We start from the raw sequence: 16954 nt of genomic DNA on the forward strand, positions 1-16954 counted from the left end.
AAATAAGAAAGAAATATTAACGATTCATTAATACAGAAGATATCAAGAAATTCATTATTTATTTGACTGTGGCCAGTTATTTGTAATTTTTTATGCTTTGATACTTTTTGGATATTTCCCACATATGTTGATACTTATTCATACTTGTTTCAGCTGATGTATCAAATGTCAGGCACCAGAAGGAGCTTGTATGTTTTTGCAGTTCATGTCTGGGTTCAGGCACAGCACTGTGGTTTCAAGTTACTCAGTGGCTCTAATTTGGCTTAAGGCGTAAAAATGCTGTCTCACTTTGTTAGTCCAGTGTTGGACTGGTGGATGGTGACATGTCCAGGTTGTATGCTCTTCAATGCCTGTCCCTGAATGGGTTGAAAAAAACTGAGAAAGAGCCTAAATTATTGATCGTATCTCCAGACTCCCCAGAACCAAATCCAGTGGTGCATCTTTTGAGGTGGAACAAGCTCAATCCATACATCCTACAACCCAGAGAACCCAAAAGATCAGTGCCCATATCGTAACATGAGATACAACACTCCAGAGTCCTGGGTGAGAGCTATTTTGGCTGAATGACAGAGGCCCAGCTTCACTGTTACGCAGTCTTTCACCACCAATAAGGTGGCAAACCTGCTCAAGTCACATAGTTAACTGTTCCTGTGAGACACAGTAGGGATGGGAAAGAGACATATTAATAGTAGGTGTTGCAAAAGTCAAAATCTGAGCTGGAAGCACTACAAAAATTTCATGCTTGAGTGTGGACATAGTTACTCAACATTTGAGGATTTGTGGAAGAGGTGCAGTGGTGAGCACTATTGCCTCATAGCAAGAAGGATTAAGGTTAGAACAGTTTGCATGTTCTCCTTGGGGGTTGCAGATGCATGGGTTTTCTCTGGATGCTACCAAATTTCAAAGACATGTTAGGCTAACTGGTGAGTCTCATCTAGATAAAAATGTTCAAAGCGATGCATAGTCAAAGTAGCATTTAGTAAGGAGTATTTTGAGCTCTCAGTAAGCACAAAATATAAATGCTGGCCCATTGCTGCAAATGTGCTAAAGTAAAGATTCACAGTGCAAAAAACAAACAAACACAAGACTCAGTAGCCTAATCGTTTTTAATCAAAATGTGCATTGCTAATAAAATAAAGACCTATTTACACAGTGAGACACAATAAGATTGTACAGAGACAGCATTACACAGACCGATCTACAGCAGATCTCACTAAACATTTTTACTTCCAAATCTCCAGAATGTCAAACATTATATTTTATCAGTATGTTCAACTTGAGGAATTTATTTTCAGTGCCAAAAAACAATTACCTGTATTTGTACCACTAACTGAGATAAAACAGTGCGAAACAACTCTGACATTAAATTGTCTCCATTTTTTTTCACTGTCATGTTTTTGAACAGAAGAAAGACAAAAGACAGAACCTGGAAGAAACTGATGATGTGTGGAGCAGTAGAACAATAAATCCTGCATAAGAGCAGGAACAGAAAAAGTCCTTAGTCAGCCTTCTTTTTCTGCCTCAACCTGAGAGAGGAGCTCTCTGTCACCTCGCCTGCCCAGCCTGACCTTCAGATGACCAATGACCTCATGTCCGACCCCGAGGTCAGCCACAGCTGTCTGAACCAGCTGCAGTCGGGTTTCTCTGAGCGAACGCCTCAGTTTGGCGCGTCGATTTTGAAACCAGATCTGAGAGAGAGAGAGACTGGGTTATTCTAAGTGGACATTTGATATTTTTTCTTATATATACACACATATATTATATGCACTAAGTCTGCTAAATACTGATACCCTAAACACAAAGCCCCAGCCTTAAAAAAGTAACTACATGACACAGAAACTTATTTTGCAACAGTTAAGATAGTTCTGCTTGGTACTATTTATTAAAACACTTTTCAACAGTGCAGACATGGTATTTCTCATTTTCATAGTTCTGATAGTCTGGGTAAAGATTCAGTTCAGTTGGTTTAGTTGCCGCTCCTCCCTGAGCCTGGTTCTGCTGGAGGTTTGTTCCTGTTTAAAGGGAGTTTTTCCTTCCCACTGTTGCCAAAGCACTTCCTCATAGGGGATCATATGATTGTTGGGGTTTTTTGTTTTCTTTGTAGTATTGTAGGGTCTTTACCTTACAATATAACACTCGTTGAGGCAACTGTTGTTGTTATTTGGTGCTATATAAATAAAACTGAGCTCAATTGAATCTAATTATTTATCAACTCCAACTCTAACATGGCAGATGGCACAGGACTATGTGAAACTTAAGCACACACATCCAGATCTGTTTTCTAACATGTAGTGTTTAAACCTCACAGTTGACCTATAAGACCTGCAAACAGTTTGATGGATGAAATCTAAGGAGTTTCAGGGGAAAAGCACAATCACTGGGTCCTGAAATTAAATATAGTAGGAGCAAGGACAGGGAATGACAAACGTGAAGCGGTAATACATTTGGTTTTTCAATATTCTGTATGAAGCTACCTGTATTCTGTCCTCATCCAAGTTGAGTCTCTCTGCCAGCTGTTCCCTCAGCTGAATACCAGGATAACAATTCACCTGAAACACTGTCTCCAGTATATTCACCTGGGAGGATGCACACAATGATATTAACCCAGGAAAAAACCTGTATTTCCTCCTATAATAGATGGATGTCGTGATTACTGTATCATAATTGAACAGAATTATTGAAGAAGTGGCTGATAAACTGATTACCTGGCTGGTGGTAAAGGCAGTGCGTGGTCTGCGTCCGATATACCAGTTTGATGTCGGCTGGGAGTTTAGCTGCTGCTGTTGTTTTCTGTTCTCGCTCTCCACATTATTTTCTGGTTTAATGGAGAAAAATAAAAGAGCATTTCACATTAATGCGGCAATTATAATCAAACGCAACATTTAGGCAGCATTAAGCCAAATTCTAAAAGTAACACTGGAAGTAAGATTTACTTTTCACACTGATGAATCTTACAAATGCAAAATATGAAATATATAATTTAAGAAAAATTATGTAGATAAATGTAACATAATAAATTATGCTTTACTTTGGCTTGATTTTGAGTTTTGTGTAATGAGCCAGAGAAAGCTTAGTTTAGTGGGTTACTTCCAGTCTGTTGCCACTGCTCAACTGTAAAATAAAAATGAAACCTGGTATGAGGGACAACAAGAAAGGAACAAGCAGGAGAACAAAGAAAGACATGAAAGAGAAGAAAAATGCATGTTCTTCAAAAGCAATGGATTTAAACATAGACTAATAAACTCAGTTTGTTTCCTGTACAGCAATAGGACATAAGGAATCGCCCCCAATCAGGTTTTAAAAAAATACTGAAAGTGTCAGACTGAAATACTCAAAGTTTAGTATCAACTGGAGGATGTTATGTTACAAAAATTACAGACTGAGCAGTTTTATAATGACACAAACATGAATCAATGTTGTGATTCAGTGTAATCTAATTGCAATTTTTTCTACAAAAAAACCAGACAAAAATGAACCTTTAAACCTAAACTTTAATATTACATATGATAACTGGTTTAGTTTAGATTTTTTTGTTTTTAAATGCTTTGGAAATCATGTCGTATTACAGACCAGAGGTTAGCACTTCATCAGTAACAAACAGACTACCCATTACTAACTCTTCAGACCTTTTGTTCCTTACCTGCCCAGGGTCGGTGGAGTTTCAGGCAGTTTCCGGGTCTTTCCAAACCCAGAATCCGATCAATGGAAAATGCCAGCCTGCTTTCAACTGTCACAGACGCCATAATGATTACTCTGACTTATAAACAATCCTGAAAGCCGAGGGCCCCCGGCCTGCAAACAACAATCTTATGTCGTTGTAAAGAAAGAACGAATCCAAAAATCAAGCAGTAGTTGATCGCACTGTGGTCCTTTAGCTCTGTAGTCTAAAATAAACTGAAGAGGCCAGTGCCTGTTTTAGTCTGAGGTGCATGAAGCAGCAGGACAACAAACTGATGACTGCTGGTTTAAATGGGAATGGGAGGTTTACAATGGTCACCAATTAGAACTAAGAAGTCCTTTTTTCCATGTGAATAAGATTCCCCGAGGTTCCACATAGGAGCTAATCTCAGCTAATTGTGTCTGTGTGACCTAAAGACAGCATAAATATTTAACTCCAGTCAAATACAAGACGGCAAAAGTATTTGCAAAATTCACAGGAAACAAAAACAGCTCATCTGACAGCATTTGTGCAAATGTGTAAGTTTCTCTCCCAGATGATAAACTGTATGAGTGTATGTGTGAGATTAGGTTGGGAAGTCTTTTTTTGAAAACTGCCACCATGAAACAAATACAAAGCAACACTGACTCCTTTTCTTCTAAATTAGCAAAGTAGAAAATCAGTTTAGTTTTCACAGTAAAAAAAACCTACATCCTTCTGTTACAAGACTGAGGCAGAAGTTAAACTAATAATAATGATAATGATAATAATGATCCAGTGAGATCCACTAATGCTATTAGCTTAATCTGTTTGTGTTGTGATGCAGATGAAGCTCGTAGTGTCTGAATGCAGTCTGAATCAGCAGGCAGGAAACCCTTTTCAGAAACAGCTTAGCTCCTAATGAAGGCCTAGGGCAGCTTTAAATCAACAGCACACTTGTTTGTTTATCCATGAATGAAAGGTGGGACGGATGTGACTACATGCAGAGAGAAAAGCCACTTAAACTAAACCTCAGTGTGACTGTGGCCGTAGAGTTGAAGCAATATTTCAACATTACTTATCACAAGGCCGGGGACAAAAGAAGAACACCTTCCTTGGCTTTGTCCAAATTTAAAAATAATGAGAAACAGAAATGTAAAAACAGCAGTAACAGCTTCTTGTTTTCTCTGTAAATGGTTTTCAGAAACATTTTCAGCATTGTTTAAAATGGAAAGGTACAAACACTGCCAACTCCCAAATGGCATTTAAGACCCCGTGTGAAATCAGTCTCAGATTTCGTCTGTTTGCACTCTGCGAGATGTGGAGATTCAGCAACACACAGCAGACACAGGGAGCTTTAAAAGAAGGGAATACTAATTATCTGTCTGATTTAAAGCATCAACACTTCCTCAAACACCAGCATGAGGTCGAAGACAGACACACAAGGGCCAAAATAAAACTCTACAACCATCAAACTCTGGAAACAAACACAGCCAACATATAAGCACCACAATTTTTAAACATCAATTTAAGTATGTTATCTTTAAAGCACTAAAAAAAAAAAAGAACGTAATCAACATAATAAGGAAAATAAGGACACACATAGCTTGTGATTCAGGAGGATGACAGGGTATGTGGCTATGTGTGTCGTAAATCTGTCACTTTCAAAGGTATGAATACAGTATACATGCTAAAATCCTAACATTGTGTGTGAGGACACATAGATAACATACCAACAATTTGAGGACATGACTGACACAGTGTGTACTCTAAGTTTTTTTTGTGCATCTGTAAATGCTATTGTTGCTGTGCTGTGTTTAAAATTTAACATAATAAGTGTTTTCTTTGTCAGTCATTTCTGTTACAAATTACATATTTTTCAACTAAATTTGACCAATAAAAACTGATTTTGGTGCCTTTAAAACACCATGATGTCACACCCAAATGCTACACATAATTCTGTTTTGCATTAAAATATCTTTACACTCTACACAGGCCAGCCTTTCTCACTTTATCTCCGCTAGTTCCTTCTGCAGAGCAGCATATCAAAAATCCCTTGCACATTCCAACATGTTCACTAGAAAATGAGGGAGTGACAAATAGTTCATGCCGAGCAGGAAGAAGGGTGAGTTACAATAAGTGAAAAGATTCCTCTCTTAAATAAAGACTGGAATTCATTTAAATTGGCTTTGGAATTTTACTCCTGTTTGCTGAAACAAATGACTGAGACAACCTTAAAATACAATGAAAATAATGAAAATAAAAAAATACATAGCAGTAAACTGGTTACCTTATCTTGTCTTATCTTATCTTATCGTTAATAACAGGGTGGAAGTCTATTTTTGTCATGTGTGGAAGAGAAAGCATATTTTGTTAATATTAATTCCTTATTTTAGCTCTGAATATATGACAGTTCCTAACCCTGTGATGCTAAATGTGTTGTATTATTATTCATTCACTCTGCATCATCAATGTGAAAAACTACTGTTTACAATCACACACATGCAGTTTTTTTCCAGTGAGGAATACATTATACAGAAATGCCAGATATAGCAAAAATTATATTTAATATTGGTATTTAGTTTATTTAAAAAATAACAGAAGGCTTAATAAAAAGTTTGGTTCTCAAATAATTTGAACTGAATTTTGTGGCAATTTTTTCATGGTTCAGCCTTTACAGAGTTAAAGCTCCGCCCCTTATGTAACACACTTGAGATATTCCAGTAACAGTTTGTCGTTTTTCCGCATCTTGCTTTCCACCCCTATCCCCTCCCGCCCAGCACACACACTCAAGTGACTCGAAACTTTATTTAGCTCAGGCAGATCACATCAGCAGCATCTACTGTGAGAGAGCAGGAGGAGGTTCCATAATTCTGGCACTTCAACCTGCTACAACACCGTATGCTGAAGTTTGCTGTAAGTTTTACTGAAGGCATGATCCAAAGGTAAAGTAAATATCAGTGAGGATAAAGTTGTGACTGACTACATTCCTTCTATGCTTTCAGATTCACCCAGAGAGAAATGTCTTTCAGATCAAATGATGATCTGTCCTGTCCTGTCTGCCGTGATATATTTAGAGATCCTGTTGTCCTCTCATGCAGCCACAGCTTCTGCAAAGCTTGCCTGAGGAACTGGTGGACAGAGAAACGAATACAGGAGTGTCCAGTTTGTAAAAGAACATCATCGAGGAGTGACCCAACTTGCAACTTAGTATTGAAAAAACTGTGTGATTCAGTGTTACAGAGGAGACAGAGGAGAACTTCTGCAGTGTCTGAGACCCTCTGCAGTCTCCACGGTGAGAATCTCAAACTCTTCTGTGTGGACCATCAGCGGCCAGTATGTGTCGTCTGTCTGCATTCAGATGAGCACACCAGACACAAATTCAAACCAATTAATGAAGTTGCATCAGTTAACAGAGCTCACCTCCAGAAATCCCTGAAACCCTTAAAAGAGAAACTGAAGCTTTTTTAACAAGTTAAAGAAAACTATGAGAAAACGACAGAGCATATCAAGGTCCAGGCCCAAACCACAGGGAGGCAGATCAAGGAGCAGTTTCAGAGGCTGTGCCAGTTTCTACAAAAAGAAGATGAAAACAGAACAGAAGAGTCAGGAGATTACAGATAAGATTAAGGCTCTGAGCAGAGAGATAGACAGTCTTTCAGACGCAATCAGTGAAGAGAAGGAGCTGAGAGCTGGAGACGTCTCATTCCTGCAGAACTACAAGATCGCAACAATAAGAGCTCAACGGCGCCCCCTGCTGGATGACCCACAGCTGGTTCCAGGAGCTCTGATAGATGTGGCCAAACACCTGGGCAACCTGGCCTTCAACATCTGTAACATGAAGAAACTGTTTTCCTACTCACCTGGGATTCTGGATCCCAACACAACAAATCCAGAACTCGTTCTGTCAGAACATCTGACCAGTGTGAGACGTGAAAGTGAACAGAAGCTCCCTGACAACCCCGAGAGGTTTGATTACTGTCGCATTGTTCTGGCCTCTGAGGGCTTTAACTCAGGGACTCACAGCTGGGACGTTGAGGTTGGAGAAAGCGAGGACTGGTTTGTGGGTGTTGCTGCAGAGTCCATTCAGAGAAGGGAAAGCGCCCGTCCTGTTTATGGAGAATAGGATGCTTTAATGGTAATTACATAGCACGGTGCTTATCGGATCCCTCGTTGGCTCTTACACTGAAAACAAAGCCCAGAAAGGTCAGAGTTCACCTGGACTGGTACAGGGGAATACTGTCGTTCTTTGACCTAGATACGAACACACACACTTTCACAGAGAAGCTGTTTCCATATTTTTACACTGTAAATGTGTATCCACTGAAGATAATACCCAGGAAAATAGCGCTAAAGCCCTGGTCAGACAGTATTAGTGTAGGAGTCTAAATCCATTTTTTAAAAAGTAATTAAAGGATTTCTGTTAGTGTCATATTCAATGTTGTTACGTTTGATGTGATCAATATAAAGGGTTAGCATTTTTAAATTGGTCAGATTTCATAACTCATTAGTTTAAGAAATATTTAAGATTCATATGCAAATTATATATTTTTTGGCACTTAAAGGTGGGATAATTATTTAGTATAATTAATTTATGCATTCTATGTGTGCTTATTATTGGATGCTATTTCTATATAAGGTTTAATTTGGACATGCACTGAGAAAGGGGAAAAAAGGCACTTATTGCATTTTTAAGAATTTTGTAAGGGTTTAATATGAAACGTATCACCGCCATGACGTTTGGAAATATCTTGGTATGAAGTAAAGGGCCTCAGTGAAGTTTATCAGAGTCTCCTGGATCTGTTTGTCTGGAAGTGTGGATTCCATTGAGGGAGGAACTTGGGAGTATCGCGCTAAGGATTCATTCATTAGGATTTACAATTAGTGTTGACTGAAAACCTTTTGTAGCCATTCCAGCTGTCATTCAAATACATTAAATTACAGGTTCTACACCAGCATCACTACATCAATACAATACTGTTTGTTTCAAAATTTATTTCAAACAAAGAAATCTGAAGATTTGCGGCAGTGTCATCTATATAGAAAGAAAATGTAAACGGTTTATGTGACTGATTTCATTTTTCTGTAGTTTAATGAAATACAGAGTTGAATCAGACCAAAGAAGCCATGACGTTTCTCTCTGGAGGTCAGAAGTCGGGAGATTGTTTAATGAATATGTGACAAAGTTTAGAAGCAGAACGTCACAGGCAGCATCTAAATGTGTGAATTTCGCTGCTGTCTGAAATAAAACACATGCCCACAGAAAGGTTCCTTTAAGATAATTTATTTTGTACAATAAAACTGAAGTCTAGAGCATGCTTTGTGGAGAAGACTGTGGAAGAATGACTTCTCACACACCCTGGATGTTTCACTTCTCACCACTTGCATTGCTATTGAGTATCTTACAAAGATGGACAGTCAATCAACTTAGCAGTCAATTGTGACAAAGAGACTGATACGAGATGTCAAAACAGGAACTGCTACCAGTAGTTAACTCGTTGCCGATCAAACAAACTTTGCAGCAGGTGCGTTCAAGAACACCACAAATCTGAAACAAACATGAACCACAATATGCAGGATACTTAACAAAAAACAAAAAATTTCATAATATTTGTTCTACCATGCCACCAGCTTAGTAAAAAAAAAAAAAAAAAAAAAAAAAAAAATCTGTAAGAATAAACATAGTACATCCACTCCAAGTTCTGTTCCACCTCTCAGAAAGGCATGTTTGTGTTTGTCAGTAATTATGTGGCTAAGATCATCACACGGTGAGCATTGTGGGGTCATTGAACGCAGCCCTCTCCGTTTTCGGCCCAGGTTGGGGTGTGTGGGAGGCGTTTTGTTCCATTTACTTAGGAGGCCTGTAGGCGATCTTCCTGCTCTTCAGCACAGACCACCTGTGTCTCTTCATGTAGTAGAGCAGAGGCACAATGATAGCTGAGCCCATCAGCAGCTGATAGGAGAAAGAGAACACAAACATTAACCAATGCCAAGATCCATGCTTAGACATGTTTTCTATGTTTTAAATATTCTTGAGACGACAGGAAGGTCACATAAGAAGTTGTACAGTTTAGTGCATGACATAAAAACTTATTTTATACCCACAACATGTGTCCTGTAAAATATCTTACAGAGTTGCATGTGTTGATTTAATTAAACATATCTAAATTTGGAGTATCACTCAATTAAGAATGGGTGTCATTTTAAGTGCTGGCAAAGACAAAAAATAGGCACTCCAGTTGGTGAGAGGTGTACCTTCAGTCCCATGCGTTTGCGTTGGTCATGCTCGGGCTCAGCAGCCCACCTTAAGAAAGTACACACATCCTTAGCAACCTGACTCATGGTGGCAGGGGTTCCTATAAGAAACCAAGAGAACAGAAACCATCAGCAACACTTTTTTCATTTGTTCCTTCCAACCCCCCCCTCCAAACTGTCATGCTTCATTTATCAATGTAATAACAAATTACTTTGCAATAAAGTTATTGAAGTCATTTATGTGCAGCAAACGAGTTAATTTAACCAATTTAGCGCACTGGAAACACTTAAAATATGCTACTCAACACAGCAAATGGATTCACTCAGGCCTCACTCTGAGTGCCACAAGTCACAAAGAGGCGTCTTTCTGTCACAGCCTCTCAGAATGGTGAACAGATTTTGATCTATAAACGCCAGTGTTTAAAAAAGTAAACCTGCGGAACGACTGGGCAATATTTTCTGCCAGAAAAGGATACATTGAGCAAAGAGCTGCAAGTGTTTTTGAAATCCATGAATTTCAGAAGACTTCAGACAAAAAAAAAGCCAATTAAATGCTTGTTACTGTCTATTTGGTGAATTCCCACATTCATTTCCATCCACCATTATATTTTATGACGATTTTATTTTTTAAATTCGCCTTAGACAATATGATCACTACTGAGCAATCCACCCTGCACTCTTAGTTTCAAACTTGAGTCACAGCTAACCAGACAGCATGGCCCTTGCAGTCTCCTATGCCCCTATCTGGAAGCTCATTAGGTGCCTGCAGTGAAACCCAAAAACACAAGTGTATGTATATTAAAAGGTAACAGGAAAGGCATGTTTTGCATGTCTTCGTTTTTTGGTTCACTCCAACAAACTGAAACTCTTTCTAAAGAGGGGGAAAAAAACAAAACAGAAAATAGTGCTCCCATTTCTGTAGCTGGAGAGAAGATTATCCAAACATGCACCTGCACTTCTTACCATCATCATACTCCAGAATTTCATTGTAGATCGGTGGGGCCATGCCAATAGCCTGCCCAGGGAAGTAGGGGTTGTAGTAAAGTCCCTCTCTCACTATCACTCCTGCAGGAGGGTCGCAGTAACCCGTCAGCAGGCTGAACACGTAGTCTTCTCCTCCGTGTCTGCAGGGAGCAGAAGGGTGAAATGAGTTAATGCTAAGGATACTGCAGATTTTGCACCTTTCAGAGTAAACACAGGTTTTCAGGACTTACCTGGCGTTCACAATGTAGCTAAGGTCTGGAGGCAGGGCGCCATTGTTGGCGGCCCTGGCTGCCTCGGGGTTGGGGTAGGGCTTTGGGAAATAGTCTGACAGCTTTCCTGGCCGGGTGAACATCTCGCCACTCTCATCAGGACCATCAACTACCTCTACCTAAACACAAATCATGAGAAGAGATGGGTCACCACCTACGGGCAGAACTTACTTCTACAGATAAAAACAATGAGACAATTTATAAAAAAAAAAAAGATTCGGTCTGACTAAAATACCATTATGTGATTAAATTAGAATATTGGCAGAATCAAGACTATTCACAGGATCACATCTCCCCACATATAGACTCACCTCTTCAGCGATGGTCTTCACCTCGTCCTCTGTGTGCGACACTCCCACGAGGTTTCTGAAAGCCAGGTATTCCATACTGTGGCAAGCTGAGCACACCTGCTTATACACCTGGTAACCACGGCGAATACTGTGGGAGGCAGAGACAAAGATATGAAACATAACGAGTTATTTTAAAAGAGCTGTCTGAAACTGCCAAAACAGACTTTCAATGAAAAATTCAGTCTGTATAAAGAAAACAAACGTGAATAAAGTGAAATTCTCTGCAAACTCAAGTCTTCAAAGCCAGCTAATTTTTAGTGGCAGTTTTACATTCAGTGCCTTTCATCACTCAAAGGATGTTTACAAGCACTTGAACAGTCTGTATACATTCAACTCACCTAGCATGGTCCAGAGAGGACAGAGGTCCAGCGTGACTCCAGGGGTACTGAGGGGGATGAAGCTCCAACTCGGATGCTTTAACCGACTGGTGCAATATCAGTGCAAGCCCGGCTCCACCGGCTGTGACCACACCCAGCGTTGTCAGGGCAACCTTCTTCCCCCTTGGCAGGCTGGCGAAGGACATGCTGGCCTGTGAATGGAAATAAGCACAAAAAGTTACTTTAACAAACTCATCCAATAAGGGTAATCTACAGCCGACTATCCATTAGATTAAGTTACTTTAAATTATATTAGAGCTGAAATGTACTTTGCTTGGGCATGGCGCCCAAGTCTACGGGGCTACTGGATATCCAAGCACATTTGACAATTTATTTTTTGGTCTGAGTACATAATTATTTTTCAAGTTTACAGTTTCCCAGTGAGGCTAAGGTCTTCCTGCTTTGTGTTGACCTTTTGGCTGGTATCCTTCAACATCACACAGCTCTCTCTGTGGACTACAAGAATAATTCTTGTTCTACTCTGAAGAATTGCTATGAGCTGAAGGCCAAGGCTGAGTAAAACCTGCTGCAGGTAAAGAAGTTTGTGTGCAAGGTTTAGTTAATTGAGTGGCCCTTTTTTTATAATCCAGCCTGGTTGTCCTTATGAAACTGCCCTTCACAGCTGATTTTGTAACCAGGTGTTAATGGCAGCATGCGATAACAGCATCCTCACATCAGCAAAACAAACATAACACACCAACCTCCACCTCTGACATAAAATAATGCATGGCAACATTAATTTAGGGTACTTTATTTTAGTTAAGGAAGAAAATCAATATAGTAGTTAATAGCCTAATGATTGGCATGCATGTCATTTACTAACAGTAATGCTCCAATTTAGCCATTTCTCGCTATGCCCTTCTCCATCTCTACTGGGATACTCCCTCTGATTAAGCATTAGTAAATAAGCAAATAGAGTTTGGGAATCATATCTTCGCAGTCTGAAGATTATATCCCCAATAATCAAAACAAAATGATCTCAAAGAAACTAAAGCTGAAAAACGTCTCCTTGTCCCTGAACTAGGTCACAAGCTCAGTTGGGGCCAAATGACAATTATGTTCAGCTTCTTAGGTATTTTCGGTTATATCCATCGTCTGAAACGCGCATCAGTGAATTGTAGACAGGGCACAGATATTTAGTTTGGCGATTGAAATTGAGGACGGTTTTTATTCACCGGAAGTCCTTTCAGTCCTTGAGATGCTAACTCTTTAGCAAGCTGTTTAGCTCAGCGACTTCAGCGGGTGTCGTTACTGACAGAAGTCAACAATCGCGACCCACGCCAGCTGAGTTTAAATATGCACAAATACAGTGGCCAAACAATTCACATTAATCTTCATGCATCGCTGGCCAACGTATATTTTAACCACGTTGCACGTTTGCCGGGTGCTGGACACGACATCATGGTTTAGCTCACCGGCTAGCTTCCTAAACACATTGAGGAGAACCTGCTTTAAACTGTCTTTGGCATTTCATTTTGGAGATACTGATGCCGTATCACTATCAAGAGGTTATGAGTGATAAAACGTTTAAGAAATTAAAGCTACAGTTGTTGGTCAAATCCTAAAAAGTGTGGGAACACGAGTGACCTTGTCTCACCCCGCTGTCCGCACCAAGCTAACCTTAGCCAAGACACCTCACAGCACCGGTTTTCTATTAAATCGTGTCCTAAACACGTTCATGTGTGATAAATACTACTACACTACCTTGGAGGCCCTGAGAGTTTTCGGGGTGCTGAGGAGAGCCCTCCCCTTCCCCGATAGCACCACCGCTCGTAGCGCCGCCATCTTCTTTGCGGTTCTCGCTCTGCTCTGGAAGGAGTTGAGGCAGATAAACAGCTTGTTCCGGTCTGAAACTTCAAAATAAAGACGGCCAGTGTGAAGCGTTTTGGCCTCAGTTGTCAAAATAAAATCGCTGAGACCATGCCCTCCATATCTACAATGTATGAAAAAACAAGGGAATTACTGAATACTGAGTACGTTCAAATTACTCTAGATTTATTTTGAGTTTTGCATAATTTGTATGCAGTTGGTTTATTTAAGTAACAAATTTCTGACATTTTCAACAGCTAGTTTGCCATAAACTGTGGCATACAATATTTCAGAAGTCAGTAAACGCAAGACAGAATACATGTGTGTAAATAAGCGAGAGAGAGATGTAATAATGAAGCTGCAAGGACAGAGGTAGAAGATTTTAAATACCCAGACAACCACTCACACCTACAGACAGTTTAGAATCAGCAGTTAAACTAATATGCATGTCACTGCACTGTGGGATGAAGCCAGACTGCCTGAAGAGAAAACCCACCCAGACACATAGAACATCCCATCTGGACAGCAAATTCAAACCTAGGACCTTTTTCCAGTGAAGTAATGGTGCTAACCACTACACCATCCTAGTACTATATAATACATTATATAATATAAATGTACATATTTTCACAAATTAAGATATAAGAAAGAAGTAATACAACTTTATGCTTATTTATTTATTTTAAAATAAATACCTCTGCAAGTGGAGAATATGGGCCTATTGCGTATTTATTTTCTTCATACTGTCTCTTATTATGAAGGTAGATACAAAAGTACACCGGATCTATAACATGCTAGCTAACTTGACATAAATCTTACACAACTAATTTACACAACATTTTTTTTTGGGGAGGGGGGGGGGGGGGGGGTGTTAAGTAACGTTTATTTGTAACATTCTGTCATTAATAACATAAAACTAGTATTTACAGATTTTACCCTTACAGCTTCTTTCTGACCAGATTTCTAGCAATGAATGAAATGTAAAGTTGTTGTTTTTTGAAGAAAATGTGAAAATAGCCCCACCTAGTGGCCGCTCCAGGACTTTTCAGACATCCATCCATCCATCCGCTTCCGCTTATCCTTTTCAGGGTCGCGGGGGGCGCTGGAGCCTATCTCAGCTGTCATAGGGCGAAAGGCGGGGTACAACCTGGACAGGTCGCCAGTCTGTCGCAGGGCGACTTTTCAGACATTTTTACCTAAATTGCAAAGGCTGATGTCACACTTCTATCTGCTGCTATTTTAAACTTTTTTTCCCCTGTAGGCTGACCTATGGCACTGTGAACGACTGAAAGCATGGTGAAATTTAAGGCTTTTACTTTTTAAATCAAATAAATCAATAAATCAATAAAGTAATAAGTTATTAATTAAACTAAGATCTTTCAAAGCTACAGTCCTTTTATAACAAGAGCTTTCTTTGTACCCCCTAAACTGTTCCTACATGAAGTCATATTCATGATGAAAAGATTTGTTTTCTTTCTTTCTTTCTTTCTTTCTTTCTTTCTTTCTTTCTTTCTTTCTTTCTTTCTTTCTTTCTTTCTTTCTTTCTTTTTCATGTACTCACTTTATTTATCAAAGTGGCAACAGTGAAGCTTCATTTTAACCATAGGGTCTCCATCCTTTGCCATCCATCCATCCATCCATCCATCCATTTTCATCCGCTTTGTCCGGGGCCGGGTCGCGGGGGCAGCAGCCTAAGCAAAGAGGCCCATCTAATCTAGTCCATCCTTTGCCCTTTATGCATATTTTTAAGGGATTAAAAAAACAACAACAACAATATGAACAGAAGGAATGATTACAGAGAGCAAATTTTCTCACATTGTAGGTGTGGTACCTGCAAATTCCAGAAGGTGGAAGCAGAGTTACAAAAAATAGAATTCACTTAATAAGTTCATAGTAAAAACAAATAAATAAATATGAGCAAAAAATACAATTAAAGATAAAAAACAGTAGATTTCAATACAGATATAATAGATTTATGGGACTTGTTTTTAATTGTGAACACAGAAACAGGAAAATTCTCTGCAAGCATGAAGCTATAAAAACCCAAATATAAACAAAACCATTCAATAAAACCAGAAATATACTATGACCCCCAACATATTTTGAAACAAGTATAAACCGGGGAAAAATACAATTTTTTTTATTGTGTGTAATAGTAGGTGTTATTACAACATGAATGAATCTTGTGTCTCCAGTATAGACATGAGACATTTTTCAGAAACACAGATGAAGAAAGCAGAGCTTATCTAAATAATAAAACAACAAACATCCAGCTTGAAATATTAAGATACATAAAACATCTAACTTGTTTAAATGAAGTGAAGTTCATTGTAAGCTTAACTGCAGATGGATGTTTGCTGTTTAACAGCAGGCAGGTAATAAAGTATTAATCAGCCCCAGAAGTCACTGTCTTTGCTGGTGATTGTTGCTTGAAAGAAAAACTATTCCAGTTCAATTCGGTATTTTTTTTAGTTTACTTCTGTTGCACAGGTACCATTTTGCATTTTTGGGGGAGACTGGCCTGCAAGGCTGTATTTCTCATACCGTGAAAGGTCACCAGAGATTCTTTTTCCTGTTTCAATTAATATTTGTTTTTTGGTTATTTTTTTTCAGTAACATCTGTGCAGTTGTTATCTGGCAGAAACTTGAATGTAAATCTTGCTTCTTCTTCCGGTTGCGCCCTTTAGGGATCGTCACAGCAGTTCATCTGGGTCCACCTCACCCTATCCCTAGCACCCTCTTCTGTCCCACCAACCCTCTGCATGTCCTCCTTCACTACATCCACAAACCAAAATATATATTTTTTGCCTTTTAATTGGCTTTTTTTTTTTTGATAGGTACAGCAAAGGTCGAAAGGAAAGTGGAGGGAAAGAGAGAAGGGAAGACATGCAGCAAAGGGGCACGGCTCGGACTTGACCCCGGGTCACCCGCTTTCAGCCATGCGGCATATGGTCACCTGCTCATCTGATTGAGCTAAACCGGCGCCCGGCAACTCGATATTTAACATCCTTTGTCGAATACATGCACTATTCCTTCTCTGCACATGTGCGAACCATCTCAACCCCATCTCTCTAATCTAGTCAACAAACCTTCTCCACCTGAGCTGTTCCTCTGATGTAATCATTTCTGAATTTGCTCATTCTGATCACAGTGAAAATCTCTGCATCTTCAGCTCTGCCACCTCCAGCTCCACGTCCTGTCATTATTGCAGGTCTCACTACCATCTTGTAATTCTTCCCTTTCACTCTTGCTGCTGTCCTTTAATCATGGCTC

The 16954-nt window shown here is 39.4% G+C and overlaps 3 protein-coding genes and 1 long non-coding RNA gene across 6 annotated transcripts in view; 1 reads left to right on the top strand and 3 right to left on the bottom strand.

Moving 5' to 3' along the window:
• LOC146670251 (uncharacterized) overlaps positions 1–16954 on the bottom strand; it is a 235532-nt gene that overhangs the window by 49776 nt on the left and 168802 nt on the right. The gene's annotated exons all lie outside the window — the stretch shown is intronic.
• Positions 1101–3997, bottom strand: hesx1 (HESX homeobox 1). Its single transcript, XM_085407991.1, has 4 exons — positions 3641–3997; positions 2706–2815; positions 2475–2576; positions 1101–1688 (listed from the first exon to the last, which is right to left on the bottom strand). The coding sequence occupies exons 1-4, from the start codon at positions 3741–3743 to the stop codon at positions 1503–1505; spliced, it is 501 nt and encodes a 166-aa protein (XP_085264117.1). The 5' UTR covers positions 3744–3997; the 3' UTR covers positions 1101–1502.
• Positions 6653–7862, top strand: LOC146670255 (E3 ubiquitin-protein ligase TRIM35-like). The gene has a single exon (XM_085407992.1). It carries the CDS (start codon positions 7125–7127, stop codon positions 7761–7763), a length of 639 nt encoding a protein of 212 aa, XP_085264118.1. The 5' UTR covers positions 6653–7124; the 3' UTR covers positions 7764–7862.
• On the bottom strand, positions 8906–13712 carry cyc1 (cytochrome c-1). The gene is made up of 7 exons (XM_085407088.1): positions 13577–13712; positions 11834–12024; positions 11457–11583; positions 11107–11264; positions 10856–11016; positions 9893–9993; positions 8906–9590 (listed from the first exon to the last, which is right to left on the bottom strand). The coding sequence occupies exons 1-7, from the start codon at positions 13655–13657 to the stop codon at positions 9486–9488; spliced, it is 924 nt and encodes a 307-aa protein (XP_085263214.1). The 5' UTR covers positions 13658–13712; the 3' UTR covers positions 8906–9485.

Source organism: Rhamphochromis longiceps, linkage group LG5 (assembly GCF_057381845.1).
Source record: "Rhamphochromis longiceps isolate RC_006_pf linkage group LG5, R_longiceps_female_GT1.1, whole genome shotgun sequence".
Classification (NCBI taxonomy): Eukaryota; Metazoa; Chordata; class Actinopteri; order Cichliformes; family Cichlidae; genus Rhamphochromis; species Rhamphochromis longiceps.